Source organism: Cygnus atratus, chromosome 19 (assembly GCF_013377495.2).
Source record: "Cygnus atratus isolate AKBS03 ecotype Queensland, Australia chromosome 19, CAtr_DNAZoo_HiC_assembly, whole genome shotgun sequence".
Classification (NCBI taxonomy): domain Eukaryota; kingdom Metazoa; phylum Chordata; class Aves; order Anseriformes; family Anatidae; genus Cygnus; species Cygnus atratus.
Window position 1 is genome coordinate 9402127 of NC_066380.1, and position 22718 is coordinate 9424844.

At 56.0% G+C, this 22718-nt stretch overlaps 1 protein-coding gene across 1 annotated transcript in view; it reads left to right on the forward strand.

Moving 5' to 3' along the window:
* The window catches only part of WHRN (whirlin), a 50107-nt gene extending 28023 nt beyond the window's left edge, over nucleotides 1–22084 (forward strand). The window contains exons 4-12 of the mRNA XM_035564638.2: nucleotides 8495–8697; nucleotides 9107–9143; nucleotides 10333–10545; nucleotides 10874–11086; nucleotides 17273–17344; nucleotides 17668–18265; nucleotides 20257–20435; nucleotides 20997–21119; nucleotides 21902–22084. Of these exons, the coding sequence (XP_035420531.2) occupies nucleotides 8495–8697; nucleotides 9107–9143; nucleotides 10333–10545; nucleotides 10874–11086; nucleotides 17273–17344; nucleotides 17668–18265; nucleotides 20257–20435; nucleotides 20997–21119; nucleotides 21902–22084 (1821 nt within the window). The remainder of the gene's footprint in view (nucleotides 1–8494; nucleotides 8698–9106; nucleotides 9144–10332; nucleotides 10546–10873; nucleotides 11087–17272; nucleotides 17345–17667; nucleotides 18266–20256; nucleotides 20436–20996; nucleotides 21120–21901) is intronic.
* Nucleotides 22085–22718: the final 634 nt, after the last annotated feature.

A 22718-nucleotide genomic window follows, 5' to 3' on the forward strand; every position in this document is an offset into this window, starting at 1 on the left:
CGTTGCTCTCTGAAACAGAAAATCTGTGGTTTTGTTCAGGGCGAGCTCAGCCCGGCCTGGCTGGAGTTGGTGGAAAGGTTCCTGCTGATTTCACAGGCAGAGGATCCATCTGAGGGTTTTGCTGCTTCCTCCAATGTCAGGATATGTCTCTTGCTCACCACATCCATTAGAAGTGTTTTGTCAGTGGGTAATTAACCACAGCCCTTTTCAGTGCTTAGGGGCAGAGAATAAAACCCCATAGAATGGGCTGCCGAATCTGGTGCCTGGTCTCTGAGCCCTGGTGTTTGTTCCTCGCTGTCACAGATTCACAGTGACCTTGGGAAACTTGCTGTCAGCCCTGGAGCTCAGCAACGGATGCCTTGTTGGTACCATTGAACTCCAGCCTCTTGAAATGATGCCTGAGTGGGACAGGGATTTTAGGGAATCTCTGACATAAATCCATGCGTTTATCTTCTCCTTTCAGGTACTTCTCTGCCCTGTTTTGCGTAGCCATATCTAAGGCTGCTCTGGGTGGGGCCAGTCCTCGTATTGTCCTGGCAGAGGCCTTTGGACACCAGTGTCCTTTAAGTAGCATGTGGGGAGAAGAGATGCTCCGGGGCAAGGGGACAAGCAAGATGAGACTAAGAAACCAAGACATTGTTTTGCATAAAACAATATTTGCTAAAAAAAAAAAAAAAAAAAAAAAGGAAAGCAAAGATTTGGCAATACTGAATTTGTTACCAGATTTTTTTTTACAAGTTGATTCTGCCAGATCTTTAATTTTAGGGGGGAAAAAAAAAAAACAGGAAGCCCTCTTGTGTCCATGGCACCAAATCAGAATTTTAGAATGTTGTATTGGGATTTTTTTAAAATTTTCCTTAAATGTTGATTAAAGGGCGAATTAAACAATGTCAAACCAGTTGAAACCAAGGCAGCTGCTCTCAGACCCGAAGCTATAACCTGGCCATCCCCCCTGCAGAAACAGGGGGACAGACCAGCCCCGCTGCCACCATCAGGCCGAGGTGACGCTGTCTGGGCACCGCGGCCACCATCCGAGCGCTGTGCCGGTGCCAGCAGCAAGCAGGCTGCATCGCTGCAGTTAATTAAATGTTCACCCTCTTGGCCTCGGCCTGTATGTTTATTCATTCTTGAGACTTCGAACAGTGCGTTCTTCAGGCGGGCTTGAAAATTTGCTGCTTCAGTGCAATTTCCCGGGCTGAAGAAGTGCAGGGTGGCAGAGGGCTGCAGAGTTGGAGCGTGAGCCAGCCTTGTTTGCTTTCAGCTGTCCTTCCCTCGTGACGTACACAGCGATGCCACCGGGAGGTGAGCTTGTTCTGTTGGCACTTGGGACTCTGCTCATCCTGATTTCTTCCGCATTCATTTTTTCCTAGTGTTGTATTTTATCAGGATGTTTTTCTAGGCTGTTTTTTTGTTCTCTCCTTGACCTTTACATCAGAAATAGCAGATTTCAGGTAGCTTTCATTGAGCAAACAGCTCGATATTGAGTTTGCAGCACAAAGGCTGGGGTAGGAGGCTGCCACAATCCCTATATATTCTCATACAAGAGAAGGAGAAAGAGAGACTTTTATATTTATATAAAAAGAGGTGAGTGATTTTGCATCAGCAGTGACATTCATGAAGCTGTCCCTTGAACACTGGCTCACATTTTGAGGTCCGCGCAGAGATAAAGATACTGATAAAGAGAACATAAAAAAGAGCCTCATGGGCAGTAAGCTGTAAGGCGAGAGATGGACTGCGGAGGCGCGTGGCTGCGGTGTGCAAGGTGTAACCTCTCCAACGATGTCCCCTCTATGGGGACACGTCGCTGCTTAAACTGCTCCTCTGCTGGGAGGCCACCAGAAACCTCCCCGCAACAGCGCTGGAACCCCAGGAGACATCTTGTGTGCTTTTGCATCTAGTCTGTGTTTGCTTTGCTCCCTGTATTTGTACTGCAAGGTGTCTGGGGGAAGGAGCATGTTTTCCGACAGCACTTGGCACATGCTGCTCTCTTGCCTTACTCCCGGATCTGTCTGATCCTTCCAACAGCCTGCGGTGGCCTCATTCAACGCGGATCATCTGCCCTGACCACTTCCCTCCTGGGGCAGTTGAGCACCTCCTTATTTTTCTGTGAGTCTCTATTCAGCTGTTGGTAAATTGATTCATACATTTTCCTGCCCGTATTTTTAATTTCTTAAGGTCTGCTTTCGTTAATTATTTGTGCTAGAGAGAGATTCCTTCTACTTCAGTGGCGTCTGTGAGGGTAATTTAACCTCTCTTCTGGCCCATTAGTGGCATTAAATAAGACTGGTGCTGGTGCCAAACCGCCTGGCATCCTGCTAGCCCTGTTATTCCCAGCTCAATTTGGTGTCATTTAACATTAACTCATATTTAAAATCTCTCACCTAGTTTTCTATCTGTGTGACTGAATTTCTCCCAGAGCCAATTTTTATCATTTTAAAGGGACTTGAGGAGATCAGAGCCCTAGTCTTAACTCCATTAACTTTTCTTGACTGCGCCTCCCTTTACCGTGTTATTCTGTCTGTCTCCAGAAAGAGAAGGGGCCAGGCCCATCGTTGAGGTATGGTTTTTCTAAACTCTGTTCGGTTCTTCTCTGTGGTCACCTTTTGCACGCTATGTTCAGCCCCTGCATTTCAGGATATATATTTCTCTGGAAAGTGAAAATAATCCCATTTTCAGAAGTGATCAGACACTGGATCCTCAGTGTCCCCCCACAATTTGCTGAGCACCACTGAAAACTTGCCCCTGAAACATTCAGGGCAATAGCTTTTCTGCATGTTCTTTTACAACTTTTTTTTTGTGTCTTACTATTTCTTCTTTTATTCTGTGCCGGTCAGGACCTGTGCGTACAGCAAATAATTTGCTAGAGTCAACCTTTATTTTAACAGATGGTTTGTTTGCATTTCTGCACTCTTTTATTCCCTTCCCAGTTGTCCTTGACTTTTGGAGGAAAAAAAAAGATATCGATGTTAATTAGCAAAAATCCTTTTCTGCCCTAATAGGAGTGTGTCATTAGATAGGCTGGTTTGCAGTCGTTTAGGCTGTCCAGTGATTCCTTATCTGCCCTTCAGCGGCAATTATTTTTGCAAGGTCTTTTTCCCCTGCACGAGGTGCTCGCTTATCCAAGGATTTTGTGGCTGGTTCTTCTCACCCCTTGATAATATTCAGGCAGCACCAGACAGAGGTGGTCTGGTGCTGGGCACCGCACTAACAGAACACGAGAACAGACAGCCACAGAGAACCAGGGAGAATAAATGATAAAAAAGCAATGAAGACACAGAGAGACGTCGTGGCTCATCCAGGGCCCCTTCTGGTCTCCCTGCCAGCTTCCTTTTAGCCAGCTCTTGAGGAGAAAAAACTAAAGAATGGTTCATTAAATCTGTGTAACTGTCTTGAACAAAAAAATCATGAAAGTTTAATCCCCGATATGGGAAACTGTTCAAGATTCATGATTACAATAAAAGTATCTAATCGAATTTGGGTCTTCATTCTTTCGGTGCTGCAGTGAGCCCAGTGCTCCTTCTGTGCTAGCAGCAAAATCCCTTCCAGTGGACGGCCCAGTGAATTAAAGCGGCCTGGGAGATGATGGCCATTACACCTGGGTGCGTTTCTCTTGGCAGTTTAGTCACTTCCATAATTCACCCTCCTTGTTATGTTGGTGGTCAGCAATTTTCTGACTGCTGGATTCAAGCTAACAGATCTGGAAAAGATCTTGAAAGGAACCTGAGATATTTCTGCGGTCTGGTGGTTGGGAATGTGGTTGTCTGTGGGGTTTGCCTTCCCTTCGGCTCCCTCCCTCCCTGTTTCTGGGTCTCCCCGAATCAGCTCAGGTGGAGCTGTTGCCTCTGGCTCTTCCTGCAGCTGGTTCATGGAAGCAAGGCTGCTTTTCTTTCAGGCCAGAGAAGCTTCACATCCCCGGCACGTGATTTTGGCAGCCGGTCTCTGCTCCGCAGCCTGCTGGAGTAGGTGTGAGCATCCCACCTTGACACAGCTCTGCTCTGTGCTCTCCCTGCCAGCTGCTGCAAGGGGCCATCCTCTGGTCACAACCTTGCCAAATCCAACGCATCCCCCATGCTGCGTCTTGTCCTTCCACAGGGAAAGTCAAAGGAGGGAAAGGCAAGCCAAGAGCAGATGGCTCTGTTTGCAGGGGCTGCTGCTTTGAGAACCTTTCTGGAGCCAGAGGAGAAAGAAGGAAAGGAGAAAGAAGGTGCAGCAGGACCTGGAGCATGCCTCCCGCAGTGCCTTGCAGCAGCTGGTGCAGTGCATCTGCCTCGTGCTCCCTCTGCTCAGGGCCTTCATCAGCCCTTCATCAGCCCAGCCTTGACTTTGGGTCTTTCTCTCATCTCCAACATCTCTTTTGCATTATTAGCTGTGCAGCTGACCAATTAATCATGGTTACAAAGACAGTAAGCAGAGGGCATTGGATGAACCATGCTGAGGTCAAAATGCAGAGGCCCTGACGGTGGTGGTGGTGGTGGGGACTGGGCTGTCCTGGGCTGCCACAGCCCTTGCTATCCACCAGCCCTTCTGCATGTCACAGGGGAAGGAGATGTCCCCAGAAGAATGAGGCAGCTCAGCCAGAGGTGGCTGGATGGGGCTGAGCACAGAACTGAGCTCTGGTGCATCTGCAGTGCACCTGGTGCCTTTGCTCCAGCTCCTTTCCTATTTTCTCCACTCATTTTTTTTCCAGCCTCACTCAGCATCCCGTGTCCTTTCATCAGATGGAAAGGTAGACAAGAGCCCTTGACTTCTCATTATTGCCAGCATTATTTTATATAGCTCTGTCAAGTCCCCACACATCACCTCTTCTCTAAATTTAACAGGCCTAATCTTTACGATCTGTCCTTTCACAGGCACCTTCATCACCACCAGTCATCAGTTCCCTTCTCTGGAGCTTTCCTTTCTGTGTCTCCTTGCTGGGCAGACAGGGACGTACCAGGGAATGCACTCACAGCAAGGTCACACATTCACGTGGATATCTTCAGTACACTGGTTTTAGAGCTGTTCTTGAGATGTTTCTTACCACTCATTCCTATTGCACATTTTCTTTTGCATGCTTATTTGATCCTTCTCAAATCACAGCTGCACGCTGAGCAGCAGTGTTCCTTCAGCTGTTGGTTGTAGTCCCTCACCTGTGTCTGCTCTTATTGTTCAAGAGGCATCACTCATGTCTTGACCAGCTGCAAACACCTTCCTGGTCCTTTCAGACCACCTTTACCAGCCCCTTCTGGCACCTCTAGTCTGAACTAACCCAGATAGCTGAGTGGTGCTGGTAGATCTTGACTGGTCTCACATTGCTGCTACAGGCATCTTAGGATCTTCTTCCCTTCTCTTTCCGCCCTCCCAGATGTTCAGTAATCCTCAGCTTCTCCAATTCCTTTTGTCTTTTTGTGGCTTCTCAGGTAGACCCTGCACCATCACTAGCTCTGCATCTATTTTTGCAAGGCCAGAGGAGCAAAATGAGCTTCATGAATGACCCTCCAAGGCCAAGCATTTGCTTTGGCTATGAGCAGAGCAGGGGAGCTTGAGACTGGAGGAGTCGACGTGGCCAGCACAGGTCTCCTGGCAGGCCAAACGGTGCTCGGGAACAGCTCTCCTTATGGTGACCACGAGTCAGGAGGCTTTCCTGAGCTGTGCAGCACCTGGACCTGCCTGCTGAGGCTCAGTTGTGGACACGGGGACGAACGCAGGTCCCCACTGTGGCTTGCTCACACCCAGCCACAACCTTTAAGGGATGAAGGAGCAAGTTCTGTGGAATTTGCCCTGCATGTTCCTCCTCCTCCCACTATTTCTTCCTGAAAAGCTCTGCCATCCCAGTTCAAACTGTGGAGAGGGCAGAGGAGAAGAGGAGAGGTTTTGCCCTTGTACCCAGAGATCTGTCTGGGGATGAGTTACCAGGCCCTGGCTTGGACTCCGGGCCAGCTGCAGAGGTGGCAGCCCAAGTGCTTTTCTCACGTTTGACCCGAGACCCAGGGCTCTAATCTCTACATCCTGGCCATGCGAGTCAAATTCCCCTTCTTGGCCACTTGCTTTGACCCAACAGTAACTGGTCTTGTGCCCACCTCGGGCCAGCACTGTTTGGGGAGCTTGCCACTGTGGAGGTCTGATGGCCGATATTGGTGCAGGCAGCAAGGAGGGAAGCTGCCCTGCATCCTCAGCACTTGGAAACTGCCTCTGTGGTCCCTAAAATAGCCCTAGCAATGCTTGCACAAGTGCCATACAGTGGGTTTGGGGCGTCACTGGGGAGAACAGGCCCGGGGCCTCTGTAACAGGCATCTGGAATTTTCTTCAAGACTCATTTCAAAAGAAAACAGAGCAAAATGTAATGACAATTAGGCTGCTGCAATCTCCCCTCGAGCACTGCTGGGAGGAGCATAATTTAAGGTAATTGTGGTTTTCTTTGCTATTAAGCCAACTTTGCTCTACAGCAGTCTGTGGGGGAGGTCCCCTGGTGCCACAAAAATACGTAAAACTGGCAGAAACGGGAGGCCGAGACCACAGCACTGCGGAGTATGGGAAGGGCACATGGAGCCAGGCTGTGGCCACTGCTTTGGTGTGAGCCCTGGGGTCAGAATCCCCTCGGGCTGAGGTGATTGTGTTCCCCTTGAGGCCCTGGGTAACGCTCACTGTTGTGCCCTGTGCCCCTGGCTGGTTACACGGCAGCTGGGACAGCCTCTCGGTGCTGGGTATCGGTCCCTGAACGTGGCTGCTGACAGGGCCAGATTCTGCTTGTGAAATACCCTCACCACGGTAGGGCTCCGGGGATGCAATTTGCAGTGGTTTCAGGTGGCTCATGAGATGAGCACGGAGCCATGGTCCTTCGGCCACCCTGGGACTCCCCACCGGCTGCTCTTCCCCTTCTCTCCACTTGATTTCTCATAAAATCGCCCCTCGGGGGGCTGCGGGGTGCCAGTCACACCACAGGCCTTGGGACGCTCGGGGCCCCTCTCACCCAGGGACAATGCTGCTGTCATGCTCTGCGCCAGGCTTGTGATCGCTGGTGGAAGGGAAAGGTCCCTGGGAAGTGCCTTTCTGGGTCCTTTTAGCCTTGAAGCTGCCAGTTCTTGTTGGCTGAACTGGCTGCCACAGGCCTAGCAGCATGGGCAGGAGTGTGTGTGTGTGCAGGGGGCCTGTACGTGTGCCAGTCCTGCTGCTGCAGCCCCTTGCCCCTCAGCTGGCAGCGCTGGGCCTGGAGAGCAGCCGGTGCGGCCCTATAACCCCGTGAGGTGCAGCACAAAATGGAGGGCAGGGGGCGTGCTGCACGTCCTGGCCCTGCTGCTGAGTGCTAGAGCCTGGAGAGGCTTCCTCTCTGCTGGAACAGTCACCGGGTCTCTCGTGTACTCCGTGTCGAGTGGAGCTTTGCTGGTGGTAGTCCTGGTGTCCTTTATTTCAACCCTACAAAGTTTGGGTAGCGCTGGGGGAAGCTTGGTGGCAGCAGCGCCACAGCCCGCCAGTAGTAAGCTTGGCAGCAGCGAGTCGTGGCTTCTGGCCGGAGTAAATTTAAGAGTCTATGGAATTAATCCCAGTCCTCTGAGGCTTCCTTGACCCAGCAGCAGCAGAGTGAGATGGACGGAGCTGAAAAGTTCCTGTTGACTCTTTGTGCTGTTACTTTAGCCTCAGAAACACTTTGCTCTCTCCCTTTTCTCCTCCAAGATGGGGGTGAGTTATTTAAAGAACTATCTTGTTCTGCTTGTATTGCAGCATAAAGAAAACCAGATTGTGTTTTCACAAAAGCTGAGCAGAAGCCTATGGTTAAGCAAAGATATGAAGGAGCAGTTTCAAAGAGGTGGCTTATCAGGAACAGGGTGGATTTTGATATGGGAGTGAGAAGTGCACTGAATGCCCTAGAAGCAAAGAAAAAGGGGACTTGGGATGAAGGAGAATCTTCCGGATGAATGCTGTGCCTTGAACATGGCCAGGCTGTCAGGAAGCCTCTGAGTACAACAAAGGCTGTGGCCACAAGATGAAAGCTCTCAGGAGCAGCTGAGGAGGAAACGGGGGGAGAGGAGAGATGAAATCCTGGCAGTTCCAGCTCCCCCAGTGACTGAGCTGGGGCTGTGGTGAGACACTCAGAACGAGCCCTTGGGGCTGCACACAGAGATCTGGGGTTTGGAGCCTCTGTAGATGGCTCTTGGCCTCCCAGCTCAGAAGGAAGGAGTGGGGCTGGACTTCTTTGTATTCTCTGGGGACTGTTTCCAGCCTGATCTGCAGACCTAGTTAATGGAGGGGACTGGGCAGATTGGTCCGACTCGGGATCCTAAATAGGCTCCTTCAGGCTTCACAGCCTGGCCCGTTACTGGCTGTTGGCTTAAGGGCTTGTTCTCCAGCCACCAGCACTTGGACCCTCTCCCTCATCTCTGTTCATCTCTCCAATTGCTGTGGCCCTGGTTTGGCATTGGTGTGAAGTGAGTAGCTCCTCTCCAGTGGAAGAGGAAGGCACGTTCCTATCAGCAATGCCCACAGGGCCTGCTGGGCTCACCCTGCCCTTACTCTGCAGGTAGGAGACCAGATCCTGGAGGTGAACGGCCGGAGCTTCCTCAGCATCCCCCACGACGAGGCGGTGAAGCTGCTCAAGTCCTCCCGCCACCTCATCATGACTGTGAAGGATATCGGGAGGCTGCCCCACGCCCGCACCACCGTGGACGAGACCAGGTGGATAGCAAGCTCCCAGATCGGAGAGACCCTGGTCAACTCAGCAGGGTAGGTGCCTGCTACACCCCACACAATAAATAGGGCTGCCGGGGATCCCGTAGGGTACGTGCAGCCACGCAGGGTGGGGTAGAGCAGCAGCGTGTCCTCTGCCAGTGAAATGCTGGCAGCCTGATGTGTCTGCCAGCTGTCTGTGGGAGCACCCCCGGTGCTTAGCTGGGTGGCCCTCATGTCTGCTGCTCAGAAGACAGCACCCTGTAAGGTGGGTCCGGTTTGGGCAGCATGCTGCTGCGCCGTTCAGAGCTCCTTCCCTGGTCTCTCAGGCTGGGAGCTTTCCCCCATTAGCTTACGGGTACAGGGAGAAGAGTAGATAAGAGATCTCCTCAGGTGATGACTGCTCCAGGAGACAACTGACGGACACATGGCACTCGGTGCTAACTCAACTTCTTCCTCCTCGCAGGGCAGCGGGCGATCACGCTGCGGAGGCGGCAGCCAGGGTAAGAGATGCCAGCCCCCCCGGTGCCTTGTGAAAAGAGAGCCATCTCTCTGTGGGTGGGAGGGCTGTGTGCTCCTGGCGGTAAAAGGGATGTTAGTTTATGAGGACCGCTGCCTTTTAGCTGGCTCTAGCCTTTCTCCTGCCTATCTCACTTTGCTAGTTTTATTTCTACAAAGCCTGGCATAACGAGAACCCCCTCTCCTGTACCACTGCTGGGCCAGTTTTGTGGAGCCTCCCAGCCTGGGGATGGTCATGGTCAGGGGCGATGGGCAATGACACACGGGGGCAAGGGCGTGGGGATCCCATCCCATCCCAGGATCTCTCCCACCCCACAGCACGGGGGTAGCAGGGCCCTGCCCGGGGCTGTGCCTGCAGCACCACATCAGCCTGTCTTCTCCAGCCAGCCCTTTGCAAAGTGCTCTCCCTTTAAATGGAAATGAAGCCAGGAGGTTTCACAGGTGGCTTGCACTGATAATGCCTTCGTGCTGTTTGCTTGGCAAAACATGCTCCCCAGCCTCAACTCTTTTCAGTGTCCCCAGGATAGTCGAGATGTTGTCTGGCTCCATATCTGTACGCTGACTGCTAACGCTGTCGGGGAGGGGAGCAGCAAGGACCTCCTCCGTTAGAAATCCTCCCCAACGAAAAAAGCCTTTTGTCGGGCTGCCTCTGCAGTCAGACATCCCTGTCCCTGGGACTCCTCTGGGTCCGTTAGCTCTTTCTTCACCAAAGTCTGCTTTGAGCTTGCAGTGAGAGTTGTGCATTCTGTACAAGACGCATTTTGCACAAGATGGAAAGCTTGCCTGCTCTCATGGCACCCATTCCCCCAGCTGTGCCAGGAAGGAATGCAGCCTGCTGTTAAATCAATGGCTGGCTGAGGGATGGTGCCTGTGCTTGCCGAACAGAGCTGGGAAGCTGGTTTGTTTATTCAGCTGGAGCTGCCTAACCGCGTGGCTTCGTTACTCAGAGAAGCAGTGACACTGAGTGGCTGTGCTGGTGGCCCCCAGGGGTAGCTGCCCCTGGTCCTTGGCATCCCCCTTCCCACCCTGCTTGCCAGCTGTGCCGCAGGTGATGTGGGAGCAGCAGTCCGACAGGCACACAGCTCAGGCATGGGGGCAATTCTGGGCCCTGACTTTGCTGCCTTCACCAGCTGACTTATCAGGCCAAATCCAGTCCCCTGTTTTCTTCCGCAGCCTGTGTTTTACCGGGGCCTGGCGGGCTCGCAGGTAACGCTGAGCAGCATGGTGAACCAGACCCGAGTCATGCTGGAGGAACAAGCGCGGCACCTGCTGAACGAGCAGGAGCGAGCGACCATGGGGTACTACCTCGATGAGTACAAGGAAGGCAACATCTCCGTGGATGCTCTGGTCATGGCACTCTTTGAGCTGCTCAACACGCACGCTAAGGTGAGCCCTGCACTAGGGACAGGGACAGTTTCTCCCAGTGGCCTGAGCAGAGCCATCGTCACGGCGTGGCTCAGCACCTCCAGGTTATCTGCACAGGGTCGAGGGTGAGGGTGTGAGAGCAAAATCCAGGGGCAGGACGTTATGGGAGGCACAAGCTGGCGTTCGGTGGCAGAGGAGCTTCTGGTAAAGCTCAGGACCGAACGTCTTCCTTCGTTACCTGCCCGTGCATCTCGTTGCCACCACTGAACAGGGGGAGGATGGGGCTTCACGTGCCCGGGAGTGTGGTCATGCTCCAACCTCTCTTTGGTTGTCTGTCTGCCTGGCCCAGTTCTCACTGCTTTCAGAGGTGCGGGGCGTGATCTCCCCGCAAGACCTTGACCGCTTCGACAACCTGGTGCTGAAGAGAGAGATCGAGTCCATGAAGGCCCGGCAGCCCTCGGGGCCCAGCATCGGCACCGACTCCTACTCCATGATGTCCTACAGTGACACCGTCTCTTCCTCCAGCAGCCACTTCACCTCCACAACCGTCAGCTCGGCCCGGGTAAGTCTCTTCCGGCTCTTCCTTTTCCTTTCAACCCCAGCTCCTGGCAGCCCTGCAGCAAACTCAGTTCCCCCAAGTGCTCCAAAGGCATTTCCCCCAGCACGAAGTCTGCTTCCCCGATGGGTTCCTCCAAAGCTTTTTTATCCCCTTACAAGCTGCCAGGGGCTCATCAGTTCTGGCTGCAGGCTGTCACAGCACTCATGCTTTTAGAGGCAGGGGTCCTAGAGTATCCTGGAGGGGTAGGAAAACGATGATTTGTTGCTGACTTGGAAAGCACAGCCTCGCTGTGAGAGTACTTTGCCATCCATTTGCTTCGCAGCAGAGAGACAAGGGTCTAGAGCAGCTGGGTGAGCTGGAAGGAGGCAGGGAGCAGGAGTGCAGGGGCAGGCACAGCCATGCCCCCGCGTTGCCTGCCTTCTGATGGATCCTGCACACGTTTGGTGTCCCGTATAGGCACTGCAGGTACTCAAACTCTGAGATGCTCTGAAGTCCCCGCAGGCTGGGGACAAGTGTGTGATTTGTAGGGACAACAAGGTGACATTGCGACACACGCTCGGTATCTCTCAGTGCCCCTGAGGTGAGACAGATGCCCTGTCCTCTGCGTGGGGGCTGAGCATCCCTTTGTCCCCAGGGAGGGAGCAAGTCTGCTTCCCACCCAGGACCTCCAGCGCGCAGTGCGGGCTGCAGCCACACAGAAATCTCAGCGACTTGCCGCTGCCACGCCATCCCTGCCGCTGTTCACCAGCTCTTGCTGCCACTCCTGAATCACCTCCTCAGAGATGCTGGCTGCCTGTTCCCTGTCCCAGCAGGTCCCCAGCAGCCAGGCCAGCTGCATCCTGCCCCAGCCTCTGCCCACTCCAGCACTGAGCAGCAGCGCTCCCACGTCTCGCTGCCAGGCCTTCGTTGCACGCACCGTCTAATTAAGTTATCGTAATCACCTTAGAATGTGCAGGCACACAGCCCCCAAATTAATTTCCTGGCCGTAAAATGCCTTTCATCACAAATGCATTAGCAACCTTGGAAATTAAAACCTTCTTGAAAAGAACAGATGATGACGGGCTTTCTGCTTGTTCGACAGCAAGCAAACCAGCCCACGTGCGGGGCGGGTGGGATTGTGCTGCAGAGGGGCAGCAAGGTGGGGGGCTTTCTTGGGGCTGTATCTTTCCCACAGTTTGGTCCAGCCTTCCAAGACGCCTTGGAGAGGTTCAGAGCATCAGAGCTGTGTTTTTGTCTTGCTGACTTCAGAAATACCCAAAGGATGGATTGCGGTGTTCAGGATGGATTGCAGTGAGGGCCTTCCTGGATCAGGATAAGCAGGGCGAGTTCCACGCTGCTCTGCGAAGGGAGAAATCTTTCCAAAGCATCAGAGGGCTGACCCAGAGGCCTGCCAGGGCTCATGCACTGAGCGTGACACCCTGGTCCTATCCAGCCCCGTGCCCAGGCTGTACCCTGTGCTTCGGGTGTGCCGTGCTCACACTCCAGCTCCATGATGCCCTTGTGGCACAGAGCAGAGAGTGGACACTGCCGTCCCTGTATGTAAAATCTTCCTGCAAGGACACATGTCCCTGTTACACCACACCCTGTTACTCCCTGGCAGCGTGGCTCCTCTTCCCACGTCCTTTGAGCGTGGATGTGAGAACAGACACATGCCTGCTGCTCTGCTCCGGGTGCTGGGAACAGCAGTGCTTGAGGTGTGGTAGCAAGCAGAGGTGGTAAGCTGCTGCCAAGCAAGGAGCAGGGGCTCTGGGTGGCGGGTTCTGAGCAGCTAGCAGGGGAGAGAGGAGGCACAGAGCTCGTGGACTGTTTGCTCTCGCAGGAGGGGCTGATTGCAACCTTCATGCTCAGCACAGGGATGCGCAGGGATGCGGATTCTGCAGGGTGGGCTTGGGGGAGGAGGGATGCATTGTGCTGGGATTTGCTTCTCTCGCTTGTTTGTTCTGCATCCTCCCTGACGTTATGTTTTTGCTTTTATGCTTGTTTTAATCTGCTTTCCCCTCGCACATCCCCAGGAGCGGCTCTTGTGGCTAATAGACCTGATGGAGGTAGGGACCAGCAGCGAGTCGGGGAGCTCGAGTACCGCAGTTGCCATAGGAGGCGAGCTGCGAGTGCGTGCGGATGTGCGCTGGGCGGGAGGCAGGGGACAGGCCTTTCCCGGTGCCAGCATGTGTCTCAGCCACGTGAGCAGCCACCTTGTGTCTCCCAGCTCTGCTTCTTCGCTCCGTGGCTCTGCAGAGCTGTTCCTAAGTCCCTTTCCCTAGCTCAGCAGCAAGGCTGCGGGTCTCAGCACCGCAGTGCAAGCCAGGCTCAGCTGTGAACCAACCCTGACTGGTACCAATGTCCTGTCTGCATGAAAACCCCATCTCAGGCCTGGGCTTTTAGAAGGACCGGCAGCACTGATAGCCAAGGGACCCCCGGCTGTGCCCCCTGCCTTGTGGCCCTGTTGTGCCAGCTCTCCCTGCTGTTGCCCTGTCTCCCTGTGTAGGCACCCTGGTGAAACACCGCTGGGCTGTCGCATCGCATCACACATCCCCAGGGACTGGAGAGCTTTCCTTACAAACCTCAGGTGTGCAAAGGTCTGTGCAGGAGGGGCTGGTGTACTCACATTGTGCGTGTTCAGCCTTGGAGAAACCCTTGCACACATTTCAGAGCCTCGAATATCTCTGTGTAATCACAGAGCTCAGGGTTGGGAGGAGGCTAAGAGCTGCATGCTCGTGCCCTGCAGTGTGGCTCCGCTGTGCGGGGTGCATTGCCCTCTCCTGTGGCTGTTTGGCATTGAATGGTGGCGGTCAGCAGGGTAAGCACACACAGCAGCTCTCAGCTCCACCACTCACCAGTACCGCTTTGGGACACAGGACCTCTGGTAGCTGAGAACCTGACCCAAATGCCTCATCCCTCTGGGAATTACACTTGCCGAGAAGAGGAAAGCTGTGGGGTTTATCACAGACGTCCTGAGCCTTGGGACGAGTTTCTTTGGTTTCATGAACAAAGTCAGCAGCCCCCATCAAGGGTTGGTGGGCAAACTTATGCCAAAAATAGTTTGTATGGGGCTGATCAGGACTGTGACGAAAAGTGATTTTATTACGGAATGTCTGAAAGATGCTCGGAGATGAGACAAAGTCCTATTTGGTTGTGCCACCCACTGGCTGTGTCTGCCTGAACGTCATTGCCACCTCTTCTAAATGGAAGATTTGGAAGATTTTGATCTCAAGATGAGACCTGCAAAGCAGAGGTTAATTGTAGACTGCAATAATCAGATGTGGCTTGTCTGATCAGAGCAGTGTGAGTTTCTAATTTGCTTACAACCAAGGCAGTCCTTAAGGGATTTAGCATTGCCTTTGTCCCTGCCTCCTGCCCCAGCACTCATTATTAGGATTAAGGATTTGAGATCCCTGTTGATTTCATATTTCTTCTCCACTGCCTCCTAGCAAACAGACTGCCATCGAAAGTGCCTTCTCCTCCCAGGGTCTGACTCCCCAGGAGCTGCTCCCAGCTCCATGAAGCTGCAGGGCTGCTCCCAGTGCAATAACTCAGCTCGTTCGCTGGCCTCTGCCTGCTGTTGGTCTCTGTGTCACCATAAGCATAAGGAGAGGATGATGGTGTGAAGTCCTGAGCTGTTCCTCTGCTGGAAAGAGAACCTCAAGCACAAGAGTCCATGGCCTCCTGGGCATCCAACAGATGGTCTCCATGTCCTTGGAGCAGAACAAGAGCAGAGGAACAGGAGACCTCTTCCAGGTCCGGCAGCCCCCGTGGGAGGATATCGCTGCTCCCCATACCAAAAGAGCCCTCCACACCACGAAGTCTGAGATGCCTGTGCTCAGGGGCTCCTGGGGACCTGGGCTTCTGGGCACCCTCATCTTTGTCCTCAAGCCGTGCAAATGCACGGGGGAGGGAGACGGAAGGGAGGAGAGGGGGAAGGCTGGGCTGCCGCTCAGGCTGGCGCAGTTACTCAAGAGCTAAACCCTGCGGGAGCTGGGCTGCGTGGCTCTGTAAAGCTCTTGTTAGCAGTTACAGGAAAAAAAGGGACTCATTTGGAACTGTGAGGTTAATTAAAGGTTGATCTGTATCCCCCAGGGAGCTGGTGGTTTTCTCCACCAGCTAATCCGTGAATGGAAATGGGCTGCCTGTCTGAAAGATGCTCTCCAGCTCTGTCACTCCACCCGGGGGCTGTGCTTGAGATGGGAAGGACAAAAGTCCCCCAGTTGCACCTTGCAGAGGGGCTGGAAGGGCCCCACCTGGCTCCCACTTTCCGTAGATAACTAGGAAATAGATGGGGCAAAGGAGAGGCGGTGAGAAGCAGCAGCAGCCTCAGTAAATTCCACTGCCGATTTTTCAGAGCGGCATCACATGGCTTCGATGGGTCTTTTAAGGGAGATCCAGGAAATCACAGTCTGAAAATAGCCAATTCCCGAAAGCAGTGCGCTCAGCTTAAAAGCCATTACATTTTACAGCCCGGAGCAATTTCTGCGTAATCACTCTTGCCCCCAAAGCACTCAAACAGTGGAAAGGCAAATCTCCTGCTGGCACACCTCGGCAGAAAGAAGAGCCCGGGCGGGATGAGCGGCGCTGGTGTCAGGGGGCACCGAGCTGGGCAGCAGGATCAGGGCTGGCGGGGGGCTCTGGCTGCGTCCACACAGCCACCGTGTGCCAGGAGGCCTGGGCTGGGACGTAGCTGGTGATGTGCTCCAGGATGGGCTCAATGCCGTGGTGAGGGGCGCAGGGTTCAGTGGGGCAGATTGTAGGGCGGCTTTTCTTTTAGTAACGATGCAGGTTTGCATCCCCCCCCCTGCAAACCAGGCGGTCACAGATGCAAATGGACGGGAGCTGCGGCCACTGCCTCCCTGTTACGAGTCTAAATGTCATTAGGAAATACTAGAACACAGCTCGGAACGCATCACAGCTCCAGGAATCGGGAAGGGCCATGAGAATCGGTCAGCCTGCCCCTGCAGGGCCAGCACAGGTCCCGCAGCAGAGGGCATGGATGCAGCTGGAAGTGCAAAACATCCCCCTGGCAGAACCAGGGGCTGGCTGTGGAGCTCTGTCCTGGTGAGCCACGCTTGGCCTGGCCCCAAAAGGGAGCGAACTGGTCCTGAGTCAAGCCCAGAGCCGTGGCTGTGCTGCTGGCTGTGTCCCCCTGTCCCTCAGGCACCAGGTACCCAGCCCACCTCGTTCTCATCACGCTCCCAGGGCTGTTTGTTCATCTGGGGTGGAACGGGCAGGGTGCAGCTTGTGTTTAAGTGTGGGTTATTTATTGCAGGATAAACAACTGATTAGTTGAAAAGCTGGTGCCTCTGCATTTTCCCCATCTGCTGGAGGCTGCTGCTGTGCCTGTAAGACGTTAGCATCCCAAAATAGACATGGGAGACAATTAAAAGCATTAGAGAAGCAGCAAAAACATTGATGGAAATTGCTTTTATCTCCGTGGCTTCCGAAGGAGCCCTGAAGAAAGAGAGCTAAAAGAAACAGCTTGTTCAGGGAGCGGCGGGGAACGCATCAGCCTGCGAGACTGTGCCTTCCTCTGACGAGGGTGATTTCACCCCCGATTCGACCCAATGTAGGTGGCTTCTGGGAGAGACAAATCCACAAATCCCCTGCCCGCTGGGTCTCCGACCCAACTGCGGCAAGCCCGGGCTGAGGACAGATGTGGCTGACACGTGGCGGCAGCAGGACGATCAGGCTTTGGCCAGGTCTGACGCACCGCAGGACTGTGAACATCCAAGTGCTGGCATGGAGGATGGGAGATACCACACCTCTGAGGCTGGGGAAGAGATGGATGGGGCTATTCCGAAAGGAACCTGCCTTTATACTGTATCTTTTCCATTGCCCTTCTCCCTGGAAAGATCCAGGTATTGAGCCTCACAGCTCATTCCTCCCCTCCTCCAAGCTGAGCACAAGGAGCAGAGCTCTGGCTCAAGAGGGCAGAGGACATTGCCCCCACCGGGCAGGTTCACAGCATGCACTGAGCACCTTCCTTACCCTGGGAGAGGCAGTTCCCAACTGTTTTGCTTTGCTTGTGTGGTGTGTGAGTCTTCAAGGGAACCACCCAGAAAATAAAACCCTCTGGCTGAAGGCCCCTTACAGGGGGTAGGGCGATGCCCTGCATCACTCTGCATGTTCCCTATCGTGCTGGCCCTTTGGTGGTTGCTCGTTGGTGCTGTGACCAGGTTGTCTCTTCCTTTGCCTTGTCAGAACACATCAGAGTTGGAGGGAGGTGGAGACGGCCACCAGAGCAGCATCAACACCCTGCCAGACATCTCCCTGGTAAGACACCGCGCCACGCCTGGGTGGCTGGAGGCGAGCCCAATGGTACTGGGTTCTGCCTCAGTTTCTCTTTGCTATATCACCGACCGATGGGTATCACCGAAGGAAATTAATTGGATTGCTTGAGAAGAAAGGTTTGGGATGTTTGAATAAGAGTAATGTCTGTGGTTGTAGGAACCAGGGCAGAAGTTGCGTGCTTTGTCCTCCTTTGTGAGTCAGTTTCTTATCGCCATTAATGGGTGTTTCTGTGAAAATGGGTTACGTTGCCCCAGTCACTGTCTGGAGGCAGAGGTAGGTGACCAGTTCCATTCTTGGTTCGGCAGGATGACCTCTCGTCCTTCCCGGAGGAGCCGCCCAACTTCAAGCCTCCCCCTCCTCCTTCAGCCCCCCAGATGCTGGACCCCTCTGCTGCCCAGCACCGGAACCCGGGGAAGGACAAGCCCAAGCGCCCATCCTCCGAGTCCTCCCAGTCAGGCCTCTTCTTCGTGGCCCCCCGAAACCCCACGCCCCCTCTTAACCACTCCGAGCAGGACACAGCCAGCATGACCTCCACCGCTACGACATCCACCGAGGAGTCCGCCCCGAGCCCCATCTATGCTACCATTTCCCCATCCCTGCACAGCTCCCGGCGCCAAATGGATGCCCAGCTCTCCTTGGTCAGCCAGCACCCCATCGGGCCCTTCCCCAGGGTCCAGTCCCCAACGAGGCTGAAGAGCCCCACCGCGGAGGGCCCTGCAGCCGCTGGGCACCACAGCCCCGCTTCCCCGTCCCCTCCGCCCCCCCCGGCGCACCCCGCGCCCCCGCCCCCCGACAGGGGCAGCCCGCGGGCCGTGGCCAACCAGCACTTCATCATGGTGGAGGTGCACCAGCCCAACAGCGAGCCCGATGTCAACGAAGTCAGGCCCTTGCCCCAGGCCAGAGGTGGGTGTCCTGCTGGGATGAGCGGGGTGGGGGCGTCCTCGCTGCTGTTGCTTTATTTCTGGGGGTGCTGGCTGTCAGGCCCGTTTGGCTTTAGCTTGTGGACGTGCTCTGGCTGGTTGTGTAGGCCTGGTGCCAAGCTGGGCTGAGGGGTGGACGTGTGTCCTGCTAGTGCTGCAGGAGGTGGCCTCCACCAGTCCAACCTGGAGCCTCCACTGGCCCAATTTGTGGCCTCTACTGGCCCAACCTGCAGCCTCCTCTGGCTCAGCCTGTGGACTCTGCTGGCCCATCCTGCAGCCTCTACCGGCCCAACCTGTGGCCTTCACTTGCCCGACCTGTGGCCTCCACTGGCCCAACCTGCAGCCTCTACCAGCCCAACCCGTGGCCTCTGACCATCTGGGCAGGTGTGGGACCGTGGGTGCACGCAGCCATTCCCTGGCCTTGGGACGCTCAGTGCCTGTTACTGGCTGTGGGGTAAAAATAAATAAATGTTGGTGTTGCTCAAGAGAGAGGAACGGGAGAAGAGAAGACAGAAGGCGAGGTCCCAAGGGAGGGTGTTGGGAGAGCGAGCCCTGCGTCAGGCCTCAGGTCTCCACCTGAGCATGAGGCGTTGCTGCGGGTTTCCCTGTTCTCAGCGGGGATGTGGCTGGCAGTGAGCGCCAGCGAGGGGCCGCAGAGGTGAATTTGATGATTCCTGTTCAAACTGGGGTAGCAAAGCTGGGTGAAGGCTGCGGAGGCCGGGTTGGTGTGGCAGCATGCTCCCGTTCGGTACTTGTGGGTTGGTTTGCTGTTTTTTGGAGAAAAATTTTCAGTTTCAGAAAACAGCTTGACGGCATCATGGCAAAAAAAAAAAAAAAAAAAAAGAAAAAGAAAAATCCAGGCAACACGTAAGCCCTTGGCAGTGTTACTCGCAGCAGTAGTGCTGAGACAAAAACTGAGACAAAGCCCTCAGCTCTGGCTTCTGGCAGAGCTGGAAAACCTGCAAAGCCCACGGCCATGCCAGCTCCCCACCAGCCTTCAGGATGTTCCTCAAAGCCTCCCTGGGTCCCCGAAGCAATTCAGGCTGACCTTTACGTAAAGACCAGGCTCCCGTAGGCAGCTGATTGCAGCATCCTTCGTGCGTGGGCTTTGCTGTGTCAATATAACCTGCTTCCAGTGGAGTTTTCAAAGAAAAAAAAAAATTCTAGGATTTTCCCATTTTCTCCAGCTTTTTGAAGAGAAAACCTTGTGCCAACACTGAGCATGGGGCTCAGGTTGATCCTGAGCATATCCTGGGAAGAAAAGTGGAAGTGAGGGTGCCCTGGGGTGCTGAGGGTGCCCAGGACGCTGGGCCCTGCTTTCAGCCCAGACCTGGTGCTGGTGCCCCAGCACCCCGGGGTACCCCAGCATCCCCGAGCCCCCCCAGATGCCCTGTGTGCCTCCAGGCTCCCTGGGACCCCGCTGCGAGGAGCACTGTCGCCCTCCCGTGGCACCGTCCTCCCACTGCAATTAGTTCATTAATCTCGGCGTAATGAGGGAGCGAGGGGCTTGAGTGCCCCTGGGCAGGGCCCTGCTTGAGGGGTGTCGGCGGGGGGACCCCAGGGGGTTTCCCCCGGTCCCTGTGCTGCTGCCACCCATCCCCAGAGGCAGAGGAACCTGCGCCCCGATCCTTCGGGGGTCAAAGGGGAGCAGCTCCCTCCTGGCACCTCGTGCTCCTGGGGGCTGGAGGCGGAATGAAGGCCCTGGGCTGGCCCCAGCAGGATCGCAGAGCTCGCCGTGCTCTCCCACATCGCAGTTCGGGATCCCGGCTGCATCCCAGATCCAGCCTCGGGGCCATCAGTTCCACACACAGCCCTGCTCTTCGGGAGGGGTTCACTTGGGAACCCTGCTCTAAAGCCACGTCCGAGTGCCGGGGAGCCGCCCGGCCCTGGCAGCGGGTGCCATGCCCTCTCCTCGGCCCACGGAGGCAGAGCCTCGCCGCCGGCCTCCCCCCTGACAGCCCCCCTCTCCCCCAGCCTCCACGCTGTCCCAGCTGTCGGACAGCGGGCAGACCCTCAGCGAGGACAGCGGGGTGGACATCGGCGAGGTCGAGATGGGCGGCAAGGACAAGAGCCGGCAGCCGGTCCCCGGGAAAAGCCGAAGCCTCAAGGAGGCCGCCAGGAGCGAGGCGGCGGCAGAGGGGGCCTCCAAGCCGGTGAGGATGGGTCCGGGGTGCTCACGGGCCAGGGCCCCGTGGGAGGAGGGCTCCTGGGGCTGCTGTAGGGCAGAGCTGGTCCCCACCACCTCGTCCCACCGTGGTGCACGTGGTTGTGCTCCTTCTGCCTGCAGGCCGCAGCCCGCCTGGGGGGTTTCGATGGGTGATTTTATTTTTTAATGAGCTGTGGCAGCTCGCTGCTGGGAGGGCAGCCAGGAGCAGCTGAGAGGGGCACCGCAGGGCTGATTTACCCCATGTGGGTAAGTCCGATCCCTGCCAGCTCCAGCAAGCAGCCGCCTGGGACATGGCAGCGTTCCTGGCACTGAGGGGACATCTCCAGGGCAGTGTCCCACGGCTGAAGTCACCTGGCAGCCTGACACAGAGCAAATTGGCTGTGACACTGGGGATCAGAGGGCTACTGTGCTCCTCCCCAGGCCCTTCCTGACCTGCCCCGGGTTGGGGTGGCTGCCAGGGGTCAGCATCTGTCCCCCTGCCGACCGAGGGAGCGTGGCAGGCAGATGGTGCCCGGCCTCCCTCGGCAGCCCCGCCGTCTGCCTGCAGCCGGGGCTCCTGGAGCCCACCTCGTGCCTGATCCGGGTGTCCAAGAGCGCGCCGACCCTGGGAATCGCCATCGAGGGTGGAGCGAACACGCGGCAGCCGCTGCCCCGCATCGTCACCATCCAGGTAGGGCAGGCTGAGGGTGGGTAAAGCTTGGCGCACATCCCACCCCTCTGCTCCCCGCTGGCCATGGGCAGGCTCAGGAGTGACCTGCAGCCGCCCGCCATCAGCCACGGCAGCTGCAGCCCTGCCCCAGGGGGATTTTTGGGGATGGATCTGCCCCTCGATAGCCCCAAATGTCCCCAGTGCCAGAGCATCATTCTGCGGGGGGGGGGGGGGGGGATTTGCTGAGCAGAAGTGTTCATGTGCCATGGGTGATCCCATACCATAATGCGTGTCCTGGGAACTCAGGACTTGCTGCAGATGTGTTTGGGGGATCTGGGCAGCCCCCAGAGCTCAGCTGGCCTGCCAGATGTCTCGGAACCCTCTTTTTCTGCTCAGATCAGGATTGGGGAGGGGGAATGGTGGATGAGAGCTGAGGAACTGAGCCCACAGCCCCGTTCTCAGGAGCTGTCTCCTTGCACTGTTCCCCCTGCTGTTTACTTGGGGCAAAATTCACATTACAGCACCAGCAAGGCAGAGCTGAGCCTTGGTTGTTCTTGGCCATCCCAGCTGGCGCTGCCCTGTCAGCTGAAAGCCAGCGGTGTAGGGGCAAAGCCAAATTCCTCTCCTCTTCCCCAAAACCAAAACATTTCACTTGCATGATGTTAACGCTGACCCGGCAAGGACCAGACCCTGCCTTGTCTCCCCTCCCTGTGCCCAGAGCCGGCCGCGGCTCAGCCCTGGGCCGAGCGGGAGGATGCGGATCCATCCCGTGTCCCCCCACTAACCCCCCGTCCCTGCCGCAGCGCGGGGGCTCAGCGCACAACTGCGGGAAGCTGAAGGTGGGCCACGTCATCCTGGAGGTGAACGGCACCGGGCTGCGGGGCAAGGAGCACCGTGAGGCCGCCCGCATCATCGCCGAGGCCTTCAAGCTGAAGGAGAAGGACTACATCGACTTCCTCGTCACAGAGTTCAACGTCGCCCTGTAGGAGCCCGGCGAGAGCCTCCGGATGGGCACCGGAAGAGACACAGAGACACCCCCATGCCCTCCCCTGCCCTGCCGCCACGCACCCAGCTGGGACCCGCTGTCCCCACAGGGCTGTCCGGCCGTGGGGCAGGCTGAGGACGGGCGCAGCTCAGCGCATGGCCTCCGCCGGGGCAGACGCCGCATCCCCACGGGGCCAGGCGTGGAGGGCGGCGAGGCCGGGGTGGGAAGAAGGACAGAGGAGGCTGAAAGGAGCCGGACACTGTGTAAATTGCTGGCGCTGTCGTTGTGTTCATACGGACAGAGCTTGTGCTTGTCGTTTTGCAATAAAGCTGTCGGGTTAAGAGGAGGCTGGTTTGGCCTGGCTTGGCTGGGCTCGGCTCAGCCTGGCTCGGCTCTGCTCGGTTTGGTTCAGCTGGGCTTGACCCAGCTTGGCTTGGCTGGGCTTGGCTGGGCTCAGTTGGGCTTGGTTGGGCACGAATGGACTTGGCTTGGCTCTGCCTGACCCGGCTTGGCTCGGCCTGGCTGGGCTGGGTTTGGCTGGGCTCAGTTCGGCTTGGCCTGGCTGGGCTCGGCTCGGATGGGCTCGGCTCGGCCTGGCTGGGCTGGGCTGGGCTGGGTTTGGCTGGGCTCCGTTC